Below are 15354 nucleotides of genomic sequence, written 5' to 3'. Positions count from 1 at the left end.
AAATACATCTTGACCCTGTATAGCTCTCCGCGGTCTTTTGACTACATTTGCGCTATACAACTACCACATACATAAGTGCATCGTTGTATTCTTGAATATATAATGTTGTCATTTATATAGAGAGATGTGTCTCTCTTAATCGTGATGGATAACATTGTGTTAAAATGCGTGCAAAGTTTCACTCACTTTGGCAAAATGTAAAGCGAGTTGACGTTATCCTGATGTGGTCAGCGCTATACAAAAAGTCAAATGAATGCAAAATAAATAAACAGGTGATATCTTCATCTCACACCCATAAACAAACAAACTCGTGCACACAGATAATTACTCCCACAGGTTTCGAACGTGCACCAGTAACCACAGACACACACACTCCACACTTGTTCCAGTAACTCATACACAGAGAGCCCTAGATATTAGTACCTAAATCAACACACCTGCGCACACGTAAGCATACCGCCACAGACATCTCGGACACAAACTAACAATGATACCCTTACACAGAACCTACACATGAGTGTCCTTCTCTCACATACACAAAAGAAGGCAGGTGGTCCCCAGACACAGGTGTCCCTGAATACGCCCTTCCCCGCTATGTCTTCGATGTACCAAGGCATATTATGGTGTGTAAACACAACACACACACTTCTTGTTACGACGGCTAGCCTTCCTCTGTATCACTGGACACACAGCCCCACCCCCGACCAGTGTAGCCCCCAAATTGTGCAAGGGTGTGTTAGGGACAAGCGGCGTGTCTCCCCTCTCCTTGGCTGTCACTTCAATCATCATGCCTAGTGGGTTGTTTTGTGAAGTCTCACGTTTCCTGTTAAAAAAAACTCCCTCCCACCTTTTCCATGAACTCCGTTCCAGTCTGAGGTGTTTATAAACTTTTTTTTCCCCGTTTTCTTCTCAGAAAGGCAGAGATCGCGCTCCCCCCCAGACACCCAGGGCTGGTGAGAGACAGGCGGAGATAAGACCCAGCCCTGAGGGTGTTTGCTCATCAGACACACCCAGCAGGAGCCAGGCCCGCCGCGGCGGTGAGGGCAGGGTCTGTGTGCATGACACACCGGGGGCTGGGGCGCACCACCAGCTCCTGCACGGAGGCACGCGGGCACCAGCCAGTCAGAGAGGAGAGGAGCGGCGCGCGGACGACTCGGAGGCTCCCAGCAGCAGGCGAGGAGGACGGGAGGTTAAGAGTCCCTTTGAGTACACCAACCCATCGGGAGTCTCCCTAATAGCCCCGGTCGGACACGAGAGCCCCCCGGTGCCACCAGTGTGAGGCAGCAGCCTCCCCTGGCATTACAAGGCTGAGGCAGGAGCCTCCCCGGAATCTCCCGGTCATAGCAATCCGTGACAGGCGTCCCAACAGCGGTATCACCACTGAGGCGAGAGCCTCGCCGGAGGTACGAGTCAGAGGCAGGAGCCTCCACTCCGGCCACTCTGAGGCAGGAGCCTCCACTCCGAGCCTTCGGGGACTCCACTCCGGCCACTCTGAGGCAGGAGCCTCCCGACAGATTTGAGGCAGGAGCCTCCACTCCGGTCAGTCAGAGGCAGGAGCCTCCCTCTCCCACTATATCTAAGCTATCATCGGCCGCCTAGGGAAGGCGTCGCTCCGCTAGTCCACAGGCACCTGACCCCGGGCATGGGGAACCTGTGCGTGCCGCAGAGCCCCCGGGACCTGCGGGGCTCCTTCACCAGGAAGAACTCCCTGCAGGGCAAAGAGTGAGTAGACCCCCCCCTCTTAATTTACCCACGCGGAGTGCGCCTGCCTCTCGTACAAGTACCACTGGGCAGTGCTGCTATGCTCTGGAAGGATGTATCGGCACGTTCAGTGGGGCTTTACCATCTCTTCTCGCCAATTCTACCGCTATTGTTTGAAGGGATGCTGCCAAGGCGGCACTTATCTATAATGGCAGAGTACCTGCACTTCTCAGCGGGGCTACTATACTTCTGCAGGACAAGGGTGGCACTTCTCTTTTGGGTCGCTATACTTCTAATGGCACTTCTCTTTTGGGTCGCTATACTTCTAATGTCGTGCTGTGGGCACTGCATACAAGGGCTCTTGCACTTTCAAGAGGAGAGGGCTGGTATTTCGGGTGCCCTGCTATACCTTTAACAAGACAGTTCGATAACATGTAAACATGGCTGCTATACCCTTTAATGCACAGTACTGGCACTTAGAAGAGCTGGTGCTCCTTTCTGTGGGACAAGGTGGGCACTTGTTAGCTGGGTTGCTATACCTTAAACAGAGCAGTGCCATACTTTATCAAAATGGCTTCTATACCCTAGTTGGACTGCACCGATGCTTCTCAAAGGTATGCTGTTAATGGTATTTTTTTCTCACACTTTGTGGAGTTGTGTTAAGCCCGGTGTGATCAATTGGTGAACAAGATTCTGGGTTTTAAAAAGAGAGATTGTCTATTGCCGATTGCTCTCTTCCAGTTGACGCTTTGTGTGATCTTCGGGAAGTGACGGTCTTACCACAAGTTATGGTGCATGGGAACAGGCCAGTTTTCCAGGGATCCTATAGAGGCATATTAATTAATATATTGTAACTGATTCAAAAAAGGACTGATATGGGATCTTTGCGAGCCTGACCAAATCTTTTCTGTCCCACCACAGCAAGAAATGGACGTATCTATTTGGGAACGAAAACGGCCAGGAAAGGGTCACCAGTGGAGAAAAAATATTGCAGTACATTCCAGCCAAGGTGAGTTGCTGAGGCGGCAAAAGCTGAATGGATGTATGGATGAATGGGTTTATACACAGGATAGCGCCTCATACCTCGGCGAAGTATGAAACGCTACGCAAATTCTGTCATCGCGAGGCAAGGACTGTATCAATGTTAAACCATTCACTATTTCTATATCGAAATTTAACCATATCCTTGGGTAAGATACTGCCAAAATCTGTCCATCCCATTTTTGCTATTCGACGTACAACGTGAATATATTAATACAAATATTAACACACTAATACACTGAGTGTTTTAAAAGGGGTACTAAGGCAGGGTGTGGTCCTAGAGAGGCCATGTGCTCTAGGGCATCCGGAGATAGGGGTACCAGGAGAAGCTCTGTGCACCTAGGGGCACCCGGAGATAAGGGCCTCATTAGAGGGCCTGTGCACCGAGGGGAGCTGGGATAAGAGTCCCAGGAGAGGGCCTGTGCACCGAGGGACACCTTCAGATACGGGTCCTAGGAGAGGGTCTGTGCACCTATGGGCACCGCAGGTAAGAGTCCCAGGACCCTGAGGGCACAAGGACACACGAGTGCAATGACAGGGCTGTGCACCTTGGGGCACACGGAGATAAGAGTCCCAGGAGAATACCTGTGCATCTAGGGGCATCATGAAATAAGAGTCACAGGAGAGCGCCTGTACACATAGGGGCACCCGAAGAGGCCCAGGAGAGTACCTGTGCACCTAGTGGCACCGGCGATTAGAGTCCCAGGAGAGGGTCTGTGCACCTAGGTGCATCATGAGGTAAGAGTCTCTGGAGAGTACCTGTGCACCAGGGGCACACGGAGATGAGAGTCCCAGGAGAATACCTGTGCACCTAGGGGCATCATGAAATAAGAGTCACAGGAGAGCGCCTGTAAACATAGGGGCACCCGAAGAGGCCCGGGAGAGTACCTGTGCACCTAGTGGCACCGGCGATTAGAGTCCCAGGAGAGGGTCTGTGCACCTAGGTGCATCATGAGGTAAGAGTCTCTGGAGAGTACCTGTGCACCAGGGGCACACGGAGATGAGAGTCCCAGGAGAATACCTGTGCACCTAGGGGCATCATGAAATAAGAGTCACAGGAGAGCGCCTGTAAACATAGGGGCACCCGAAGAGGCCCGGGAGAGTACCTGTGCACCTAGTGGCACCGGCGATTAGAGTCCCAGGAGAGGGTCTGTGCACCTAGGTGCATCATGAGGTAAGAGTCTCTGGAGAGTACCTGTGCACCAGGGGCACACGGAGATGAGAGTCCCAGGAGAATACCTGTGCACCTAGGGGCATCATGAAATAAGAGTCACAGGAGAGCGCCTGTAAACATAGGGGCACCCGAAGAGGCCCGGGAGAGTACCTGTGCACCTAGTGGCACCGGCGATTAGAGTCCCAGGAGAGGGTCTGTGCACCTAGGTGCATCATGAGGTAAGAGTCTCTGGAGAGTACCTGTGCACCAGGGGCACACGGAGATGAGAGTCCCAGGAGAATACCTGTGCACCTAGGGGCATCATGAAATAAGAGTCACAGGAGAGCGCCTGTAAACATAGGGGCACCCGAAGAGGCCCGGGAGAGTACCTGTGCACCTAGTGGCACCGGCGATTAGAGTCCCAGGAGAGGGTCTGTGCACCTAGGTGCATCATGAGGTAAGAGTCTCTGGAGAGTACCTGTGCACCAGGGGCACCCGGAGATGAGAGTCCCAGGAGAATACCTGTGCACCTAGGGGCATCATGAAATAAGAGTCACAGGAGAGCGCCTGTAAACATAGGGGCACCCGAAGAGGCCCAGGAGAGTACCTGTGCACCTAGTGGCACCGGCGATTAGAGTCACAGGAGAGGGTCTGTGCACCTAGGTGCATCATGAGGTAAGAGTCTCTGGAGAGTACCTGTGCACCAGGGGCACCCGGAGATGAGAGTCCCAGGAGAGGGTCTCTGCACCCCGGGGAGACAAGGACATAGGAGTCCAATGACAGGGCTGTGCATCTCGGGCACACGGAGTATTGGGAGAGGGCCTTTGCACCCAGGGGCATTATGTGATAAGAGCCCCAGGGGAGGGTCTGTGTACCTATGGGCACCGGAGATAAGAGTCTCAGGAAAGGTCATCCGAGGATTATAGAGGGCGTTCCGTAACCTTGGGTGCGTCAGTATGCGCCTTTAAACCCAACAAGGCACGTGGCTCCTGTGTTTGTGGGGGGTAGGAGAGGAGGGGGGCACAGCTTTTGAGATTTGTAGCTTGTCGGGATTGGTCTACGGGAACCCTAGCCGCCTCGTGACAAGCCTAGAGCCCTGATTGCCCAAGGTAGCTGCCCCCCCACCCCCAACCCCCAAATACCCTTACAGTTCATGGTTGGATAATTGTTGCTCGTGTTTATTATTCTGCGGCCGTTCACACTGTACGTGCAGCTGATGACGGTGATTACTGTCCGGGAGAGTTGGTGTTTAGGGGTTCGTCTCTTGCTGGGACGGCCTCTCTGGCATCAGCGCTGAAGGTCTGCAGTTCAAGGGTGTGGGGTCAGAGCAGAGCTAGAGTGTGAGTTATGAGTGTTGTGGTTAGGATCGTCCACAAAAGAGGTGCCGGTGTCTGCCGGATTGTGGGACCCTCTTGCACTCATTAATTTCCAGATTGTGATCTCTTAAAGTTACGAGTGTTATGGCAGTATTTAGTTTGTCTTTTTCTTTCTGTACCTGCCTAAACTGTTGTTTGTGTTGCGACCTTTGTTCTTCCACAAGCAAAGTTTGGTACGGTTGTATTTTGGGAGTTGGGATGGTCATTTCTTCCCACTCCTGTTGACTAAGACTATTTTACCGGCTCTCTCTCATTTTGCTCTTGCTGTCTTTGCGTCAAGATTTGCCTTTTCTTACACTGTGTGTCTTCTTAGGACCCGTCTGTCTCTTTGCTATGTCTCAACAATAGGTCTGTCTCTTCTTAGAATGTGTACATCCTCAAGGTCTGTCTACACCTTGGATTGATATGTCGCTCCATTGGACACATCTCTTTTGAAGTGTACGTCTTTAGGGTCTGTCTGTTCTTTGGGACTTTGTATGCTCAAGATGTGTGTCATTGCCACAAATGTGCCATAGGGTGTGATTCGCCTTGCAAATGTGGGTTAGCCGATCTGTCTCTTTTAACTTAATGTGTGATCCTGGGTTTTCACATGCCTTTTTTCATGAATGTGTCTTTGTGGACTGGCGCCTACCTCTCTTCGTACATTTGTGTCCCTGGGCCAAGACCTCCTTCTTTTTAGTACATGTGTGTTCCTGAGCTGACACCTACCTCTCTTCATACATGCGTGTCCCTGGGCCAGAACCTGCCCCTTCTTAACACGTGTGTCCGTTGAGTCGGGAGCTGCCTCTTCTTAATACACGTGCTCATCTGGGCAAGGACCTGCCTCTTCTTTGTATGTGTGTCCCTAGGATCTGTTTGCTCTTGGAACATGTGTTTTCCTGGGTGGAACCCTTCCCTCTTCTTAGTACATGTGTGTTCTTGGGCTGGCACCTGCATCTCTTTGTACATGTGTGTCCCTGGGCCAGGACCTTCCTCTTCTTAGCATGTGTGTCCCGTGCCATGACCTGCATCTTCTTAGCACGTGTCCCTGAGCCAGGACCTGCCTCTTCTTAGTACATGTGTGCCTATGTGTGTCCTTGGCCCAGGACCTGCCTCTTCATAGTACATGTGTGCCCCTGGGCCAGGACCTGCCTCTTCTTAGCACATGTGTGTCCCGGGCCAGGACCTGCCTCTACTTAGCACATGTGTGTCCCTGGGCCAGGATCTGCCTCTTCCTAGCATTTGTGACGCTTGGCCAGGACCAGCCTCTTCTTAGTACACGTTTGTCCCTGTACCAGGTCTTGCCTCTTCTTAGTACTTGTGTGCACATGGACCAGGACCTGCCTCTTCCTAGGACGCGTGTCCCTAGGTCAGGATCTGCATAATCTTAGCACATGTGTGTCTCTGGACCAGGACCTGCCTCTTTTTAGTACACATGTCTCCCTCGGCTAGGATCTGCATCTTCTTAGCACGTGTGTCCCTGGGTTAGGAGCTACCTCTTCTTAGAACATGTGGGCCCCGGACCAGGAGCTGCCTCTTCTTAGTACATGTGTGTCCGTGGGCCAGGACCTGCTTCTTCTTAGTACATGCGTACTCCTGGGCCAGGACCTGCCTCTTCCTAGCACGTGTGTCTCTGGGTCAGGGCCTGCATCTGGTTAGTACATGTATGTCCCTGGGCCAGGGCCTCCTTCTTCTTAGTACATGTGTGTACCTGGGCCAGGACCTGCCTCTTGTTAGAACATGTGTGTCCGTGTCACTGGGCCAGGACCTGCCTTTTCTTAGTACATGGGTCCCTGGATCGGGAGCTGCCTCTTCCTAGCACATGTGTGCCTGGGCCAGGACCTGCATCTTCCTAGCACGTGTGCCTGGGCCAGGACCTGCATGTTCCTTGCACAAGGGTCCCTGGGCCAGGACCTGCCTCTTCTTTGCACATATGTGCCTGGGCCAGGACCTGTATCTTCTTAGCACATGTCCCTGGGTCGGGAGCTGCCTCTTATTAATACACATGCACTGCTGAGCTAGGACCTGCCTCTTCATAGTGTGTGTGTCCCTATGATCTCTCTGTTCTTCGTACATGTGTGTCCCTGGGTGTGAACTTATCTCTCCGTACTTGTGTTTCAGGGCAAGGACCTTCCTCTTCATAGCTCATGTTTGTGTCTGGGCAGGGATTGCCTCTCTTCGTGCATGTCTCTGGATTGGGACCTGCCTCTTCTTGTTTGTGTCTGGGCCGAGGCCTGCCTTTACTTAATACATGTGTATCCCTAGGTTCTGGTCGTTCTTAGAATGTATTTCTCGAACTTCTGCCTCTTTTTAGGTCGAGCCTAAAGCCAGCGCGCATGTGCTGCTCTGCGAGGCTTATTGTAGAGGAGTGGGTGAATAGAAGCTCCGCCCACTCTCCGCCCATATTTATGATTGGATTGTGTCATTGTCTGTCCTAAATGCTGGCTTCTGATTCGTTGATTGGCTTGTTAGTCCTTAGTACTGCCTCCTCTTCATTTGTCACCTCCAATGGCGACTGGCCCCTTTACATAGAGTGTCACACGGTACTGTTATTTCGACGGTGAGCACTCTTTTAGTTAATGAGGTTCTCCTACTGCAGGCACGATGTGCTTTGGTGCCTTCTTCCCCTCTCTCTTCCTCCCGTTGTCCGGGCCTTCTCCACCCCGTCCCTCCTGTTGTCCGTGCCTTCTCCCCCCACCCTCGCCCTCCCGTTGTCCATGCCTTCAAAATCCCCCCTCTTTGTCCATGCCTTCTACCCCTCACCCTCCCGTTGTCCGTGCCCCCCACGTCCGACCTCCCTCCCGTTGTCGTGATTACAATCATTTTCCATGCAATAGGTCTCTGTACAAGTAGTGAGATGTTAGTCCCTCCAGTCCTCTAAAATCAGTAAGACTTTAGTGTCTCCAATGTACACAAGTATGTAAGACTTCAGTCCCTCCTTCCCTCTATGAGTAGAAAGACTTCAGTCCCCCCATTCGTCAGCAGTAACATCTTGAGCAACCCGGGAAATCGGGCGTAGGTCTTAGCCTTGTGTATGAACAGAGGCAGACTGGCTTGTGAAAGAACCACAATGTTTCCTTGATACGCCTGTACCACTGAAAGTCCTGTAGGGTTGTGGAAGAGACAGTCACATGTCAGGTGGCAAGGAGATCTGCAAAGTATGTGATGAAGGCTCTTGTGTGGACTGCATCTTCTGGAATGAGGAAGGTTGTTGCATACAGTTGGAGGAATCAGGGTTGTGAGATGCACATCGGTTTGAAATAAGAGTCATGTTTGCGTGATATGAGATGTGCGTCTCACGTGCCCAGAAGGAGGGGATCTAGATTCTGAAAGATGCAGAGGCCAATAAAAGCTGAGAGCCATGGTGAGATATGAATTTCTTGCCTGGAAAAAACTATGTAGATCCTGGGAGATGCCATGACAGTCTAAACCCGAGAATCATGGTATATAGCATGTGGCATCTCATCTGTAGACGACGGTTTAGATTCTTAGAGATGCAAAAGCAGTCTGAAACAGAGATCATGTTTGTGTGGTATATGAGTTATGTATGGCATCTCGCCAGAAGGGACAATCTAGATTTAGAGAGATACAGTGGCAGGGTGAAGGACCTGGGGATAATGGATCCAGGCAACAGGAGAGTTCCTAAAGCGGTAATAATGGAACTGGTAAAACAAAATGATCAGGCACTCTTGTTTCTATAAAAATTCTGAATTGGATCGGAAGTGCCTTCACTTAATGACATGTGACAAGGCAGAACTATTTCTTTAAAATATTTAGGAATCCATTGTCAGGAGAGTAATGTGAGGCGCGATGCTGCTGTTAGTCACGGGAGAACGATTTTCTTTAGTTTGCCTGTCCACTCCAGTCTGCCTCACATTACTTTCCTGACTACGGATTCCTAAATATTTTAAAGCAATAATTCTGCCTTGACTTTTTCAAGACCCCATGACCTGCCGCAACATCGCGCCTCGCACATTATCGTCCGACGACGGACTTTGAGCTGTTTATCTACAGATTTTGTCATGTGTCATTAAGTGAAGGCAGGTCCTTTTCACCCCAAGACGTTAAAGGGTTGTTGCCAAAATCGGCTGTCTGACCTACCCCATGTCCTGAAGAAGACCTGTTTTGACATCCTACAGTTAGGCTTGTGATCGGGTCGAAACGTCAATGGCTAATTGTCCATACTTCAATACAAATCAATTGCAATTTAATTACGTAGCTTGAGACACATGCTAGTACATAATTAAATTGGACCCTCTTCCCTCCTTTCTCTAAAAATGTGCTACTTGTAAATATATGTACAGTATTTCGTCACTTGATTGTACAATACACTGAACCTGTCACTTTCACTTTATTCACTTTGTCACTTTGAGTCACGTTTGCACTTGCGTCGTTTGAGCATTTGAATTTAACTGACAGACATATGATTATTCAGTAATAGTTTTTTGATATGCTAAGTAAAAACCTTTGCTTCCTTGCATATTTTGTGTTTGTGTGTTTATCTATAAATTGTCTCCCTTGAATTTTTTATTTTTTGCCTTAAAAATTTGGCATAATTGCAAAGAAATTGATTTAGATTGACAAAGGAATTGTATGACCCGACAGAACCAATTGTTGTTTATATAACTCATGCCCAGGTTCTGAGGGACACTGGGTTACCCCTTGTTTTTTCACCGTGTGGTACATGAGACGTGACTTTTCACCAGGTGGAGACGATCTAGACCTTGGTAGATTTAGCTGCAGTCTAAAGACGATAGTCATGATTGTGTGGTATATGAGACTTGACTTCTCACCAAGAGGAGACGATCTAGACCGTGGGAGATTCAGCTGCAGTCTTATGACAAGAGTCATAATTGTGGGGTTTATGAGACGTGACTTCTCACCAAGAGGAGATGATCTAGGCATTGGGAGATTTAGCTGCAGTCTAAAGACGAGAGTCATGATTGTGTGGTATATGAGACATGACTTCTCGCCAAGAGGAGACAATCAAGACTTTGGGAGATTTAGCTGCAGTCTAAAGACGAGAATCATGATTGTGTGGTATATAAGATATGACTTCTCCCCAGGTGGAGACGATCGAGACTTTGAGAAATTTAGCTGCAGTCTAAAGATGAGTCATGATTGTGTGTTATATGAGTCTTGCCAAGAGGAGACACTATAGACTTTGGAAGAGGCCGTGGCAGTGTAAAGCTGAGGACCTGGTTTTCTGAGATGTGAGATTTGATCTCTTCCCTGGAGGAGAGGTCCCGTACCATACTCCGAGATGTGATGCTCTTTCTGTGGTGTGTTGTCCTGGTTGGAGTAGAGGATCTGGCACGTGCAAGGTTAGTCTCGGGTAGGACACAGACTGGGGAAACACCCTAAATCTTGCTCCTGTTGTTCCACCCTGGACTGGTTCCTCCACTTTCCTTGTACCTCGATTGCACAACTGCGGCCGAGGAACTTTAAGGATAGTGCCTGCGCTATATGGGGCAGTGACGCGGCGGTGTGAATGCAGGCCGCCTTTAATTAAGAGGTGCCCTCACTCTTTAGCATAATTATATTTTAATACTTAACGCCCTACAATGTGAAGCTGCTCATTGGTATCTGTGTTACAGATGATATTAACCGCTAGGTGTTACCGCCATGGGAGCCAAGAGTGCCGGCGGAGCGGATCACCCCGTAAGGTCTCTAAGCCTAAAGACCACAGAAACGCTAGGTTTGACAGCATGTGAAGTGTGCTCCTTCAGGCCGGGGTATATGGAGCTTCAGTGCAGAGTGTGCCACCAAGATAAGCCTTAGTTACATGTTCTGCCTGTAAAAGGGAGGCCGGTCAGGTCTGAGGGGAGATTGTAGGCTCTATCAGAGGAATGGCGCCTTTAAAACACTAAGGCAGAGTCATTTCCATGTCAGGCAAATGTTTGACATGCGACTGACTCTACCCCAAGCACTGCCCGGCCTTTCAGACTCCCCCACATTTCCTGCAAGGCCCAGCCTGCTAGCAGTTTACAGGAGCTCTTTCCCCACAGTCCCTAAAGGCAAGAATGTAAACATAAGGAGTTGACTCCATGCATTCTCCGTCTTCAACCCTCCCACGCACTTCTCTCGCGGACTTTCATGGAATGATTCTGGGTGGGAGTGCGCCGTTTCCTCTTGCACCACGAGGCGTCTTTCACTACACAAACCAGTCGTGAAGATGTCCTGATGAAGGCAATCGATGCAGGTGGGAGATGGAGTCATTCTGCACAGGGGAAGGCAGACGTCTCTAGTTGCGCAACCGAGGGTTTTCCACATTCACCGCTGCAGAGAGTGCACGCAGACTTACAACCCTCGTGATGACGTAACACCCGAGCCTGTCTGGTATCGCCAGGCCGTCTCTCAGATACAGCAAACATCTGAACCTGTCTGGTATCACTTGACATTTGGTGATGCACAAATTCTGCAGAATTTACACACTTCATTGCCAACCTGGCCTCAGCCTGTGTCTTTGTTGCTAGAATGTTTATGCAACGCATTCTTTAGAAGTCACAAACTCTGTGCTGTCCTGACACCTGGGCCTGTCTGGGATGACTTGACATGCAATGATGCACAAATTCTACAGAATGTATTCACTCCTCTGACATCCTAGCACAAGCCTGTGCCTCCTTGATAATTTACAGAATTTGTTTGTGAGCAACGTTTGAATACACTGCAGGGAAGGATGGATAGTCCTCAGATTGTACCATTTTTTTCAGGCTGGCTTCCGTACCAAGGCTATCACCATTGACCAAGTCTTTCGTGTTTCACTTATAACATGGAAGTATATCGCTTGCCTCAAACATCATTTGTTTGTGGTTTTCATTGCTCTAAGGGCTGCATTCGATTTGGTTACCAGAAGCAGATTGCGGAAGGTCCTTGGATCAATGGTTGCCCCCCCCTCCCCATATACTAGACACCATATTTAGGCTCCACCAGTCCAATTATGCTCAGGTCAGATGGGGCAGGTTGGGAGAGCTGACTAGCCCCATTCCAATCGGGGTTCGCCAGGGCTGCTTCTTGGTCCCCACCCTAATTTATTTGTATATAAATGATGTTATAAATTATCTTGACAGCTGCACAAATGATTCTGTTAAATGTAATCGCACAAAAGTTCTAGCCCTCCTTTCTGATTGCACCCCTCTTTCATACAGAACTGTCATGGGTATGTAAAGTTTTCTAAAAAAAGTTCAATGAATTTTGCAACCATAGAAGACTAAAGTATGTAGTTGTAAACCCAGGCGGGCAAATGTTTTGCTTGAGTGTGTACAGGCATCTGATTATTTATGTATAATGGTGGCCAACTCAATAGCGTGGGGATCTGATATCCAAAAGAGTAGCCTCCTAGTTCAGCATAGAGCTGCGGCGATTCTGAAAATGCATAGATCTACACAGTCTAGATCAGTTTCTTCAGCCCTGCAAGTGTATAAGCTTAAAACCCAATCTGCAGCATTATGTGGAGCAGAAATATGGGGAACCACCAAAGAGAGCATCTTGATCACACAGGAGAATCATTTCCCTAAATCTTTTTTAAATCTTCAGCCGAGCTCACCAAATTTGACTTTGATTTTTGATACTGGGCTAAAAAGCATTGGCCATTCTGGCCGCCTTGAGGCCTCTCCTCTTTTAGGTAAGGCTGTGGTCCCACCATGAGTCGTAATCTTACAGAGTTGAAGTACAAGAGGTTATGGAACTTGACACCAATCTAAATATAAGGTGCTTACACTATGTGAAATCCTGTTTTTTAGGATTAGGAATACAGGCGATGTGACAAGATCCATCATCCATCAGAAAAACGATGTAAACCCCTAGTTAAGAACTATTAGTTATGGAATGCTGGCACAAATGCACCAATCCACCAAGAGCGGGAACCTCACTGGCCATGTTTTGAGTCATAAACCTATCCCTAAATCCGAATATTGTTTAGATGAGCTTTACCCAGCCTTTGCAAATAGCCTATGTTAAATTCAGATTTGGTATTTTACCCATGTAAGCTTTTTCCTCAAATGGCGCTCCCGCTCCGGCGATACTCCCATTTGTAATTACTGCACTAACACCACTGAGAGCACTGGACATATGTTATATTTTTTTGCCCTATTTACTGCAAACCCAGGCGTAAATGGATTCGCCCACTAGGCCTGAGTTTTGGTATAAGAAACTATCAGGTTGCGCTTACAATTTTTAGATGCGATACTCCATTCTGCTTTGATTTTTAGGAAGCGTGCGTGGTTTATGTGAGCCCCTATGAGAAGTGTCATAGAATCAAGTAAACTTTTTATGGCAATGTGCACATAAGCGTTTTAATTCTTTGTAAAGCTTTTTTTTTATATTGAATTGTATTTCTACTTGTCTATATTATGGATTGAGAAAACTTCTACATTTTGTATTGATTTTGAGGAAGCGTGCGGGTCTTATGAGAGTTTCAAAGACAAATTCTTATGGAATTATGTTACATTCTTATGTCAATGTGTACACAAGTTTTAAATTGTTTTAAATATTTTATATACAATGGATTGTATAATTTGTGTGTTATATGGGGGTGTAACCTGAAATAAACATATTTAACATACTTCTTTCCCTGCCATCCTAGCACGAGCCTGTGCCCTTATTACCAGAATGCCTGTGTAATACTTTCTTTAGAAGTTACAAACTCTGTTATAACCTTAAACGGAGCCTGTCTGTTATCACAAGGACTTCTCCTGTGTACATCGCTAGGAGTTACAGTTGTGTGTTAACCTAACACTCTGGGCTGTCTGGTATCATCAGCTCTTCTCTTGTGCACGTGGGCACTCTTTGATTTACACACACTGTGATCATATAATACATGGGCCTATCTGGTATCCCCAGCTCTTCTCTTGTAGATACAGGAATTCTGTGGGTTACACACTGTTTAAAAAACCTAACGTCGCATTCCCAGGCCTTTTTTTGTTCACTTAGGTGAGACTCTCAACTCTGTTATAACCAGGGCCACTGGAATTATGCGATTGTGCGTCCGTGGCGTTTTTATCATAATTATAGATTTGCTGCACTTGCCACATAATCCATCGTCGGCTGCATAATCAGCAGATTATAACAAAACGTAAAAAATATTTGTAGCTCAAATGATTCAAAAGTTTCTAAAAAATGTGGTAACACATGTTGGAGCACAGTACAAGGCCCTTTGCACAGGTTGCTTATTGTTATGTTTGGGTGTTGAACTGGTACTATTGAGGTGCAACCAATGCCCCGACAGTAGTAACAGGTGCAAAAATGACAAAATAATTAAGTAATACTATCACAATATGTGCCTCAATACACCGCATTTTTTGCCTTATCTTGCCACATAATTTACCTGATAACCTAACAGTCTGGCCTGTCCGGTATTGCTAACTCCTCTCTTATGCTCATAGGCATGCTGGGAGTTACACACTGTGTGATAATTTAACACTCAGGCCTGTCTGGTATCACCAGCATTGATCTTGTGTACATAGGCCTTCTGAGAATTGCAAACTGTGCAACAACCTAGCACTCGGGTGTGTCTGGTATCACCAGGTTTTCTATGGCGCACATAGGCATTTGGGGAGTTACACACTGCGTTATAACCTAACACCTGGGCCTGTCTGCTATCGCGAGAACCTCTCTTGTGCACACATACATTCTAGGGGTTACACACGTTGATACCTGGGCCAGTTGGGTCTCACCAGGCCTTCTCTTGTGCACATAGGTGGCAGTTACACATTTGTGTGATAACCTAACACTCAGGGATGTCTGGTATCACCAGCTTTGATCTTGTGCACATAGGCCTTCTGGAAAATGCTAACTGTGCAATAATCTAGCACTCAGGTGTGATAACCTAACACCGGGCCTGTCTGCTATCACAAGAACTCTCTTGTGCACATACACATTCCAGGAGTTACACACTCCTAGCACCTGGGACTGTCTGGTATTGCCAGGCTTTCTCTTGTTCACATAGGTGGGAATTACACACTGTGTGATAACAGTCGTGCCTGTCTTGTGTCACCAATTCTTCTCTTGTGCACATGGACATTCCGGGAGCTACACGTGTGTGATAGACTAACACTTAGACCTGTCTGATACACCAACTCATCTCTTGTGCACATGGACATTCTG

At 48.2% G+C, this 15354-nt stretch overlaps 1 protein-coding gene across 1 annotated transcript in view; it reads left to right on the top strand.

Moving 5' to 3' along the window:
* Positions 1–1120: 1120 nt before the first annotated feature.
* PLEKHN1 (pleckstrin homology domain containing N1) overlaps positions 1121–15354 on the top strand; it is an 85001-nt gene continuing 70767 nt past the window's right edge. The window contains exons 1-2 of the mRNA XM_085609670.1: positions 1121–1722; positions 2623–2710. Coding sequence (XP_085465796.1) covers positions 1643–1722; positions 2623–2710 — 168 coding nt within the window. The 5' untranslated portion in view covers positions 1121–1642. The remainder of the gene's footprint in view (positions 1723–2622; positions 2711–15354) is intronic.

This window comes from Triturus cristatus, chromosome 1_2 (assembly GCF_964204655.1).
Source record: "Triturus cristatus chromosome 1_2, aTriCri1.1, whole genome shotgun sequence".
Classification (NCBI taxonomy): Eukaryota; Metazoa; Chordata; class Amphibia; order Caudata; family Salamandridae; genus Triturus; species Triturus cristatus.
Note: the sequence above shows the minus strand (reverse complement) of the source record. Positions and strands in the feature narration are given on the sequence as shown.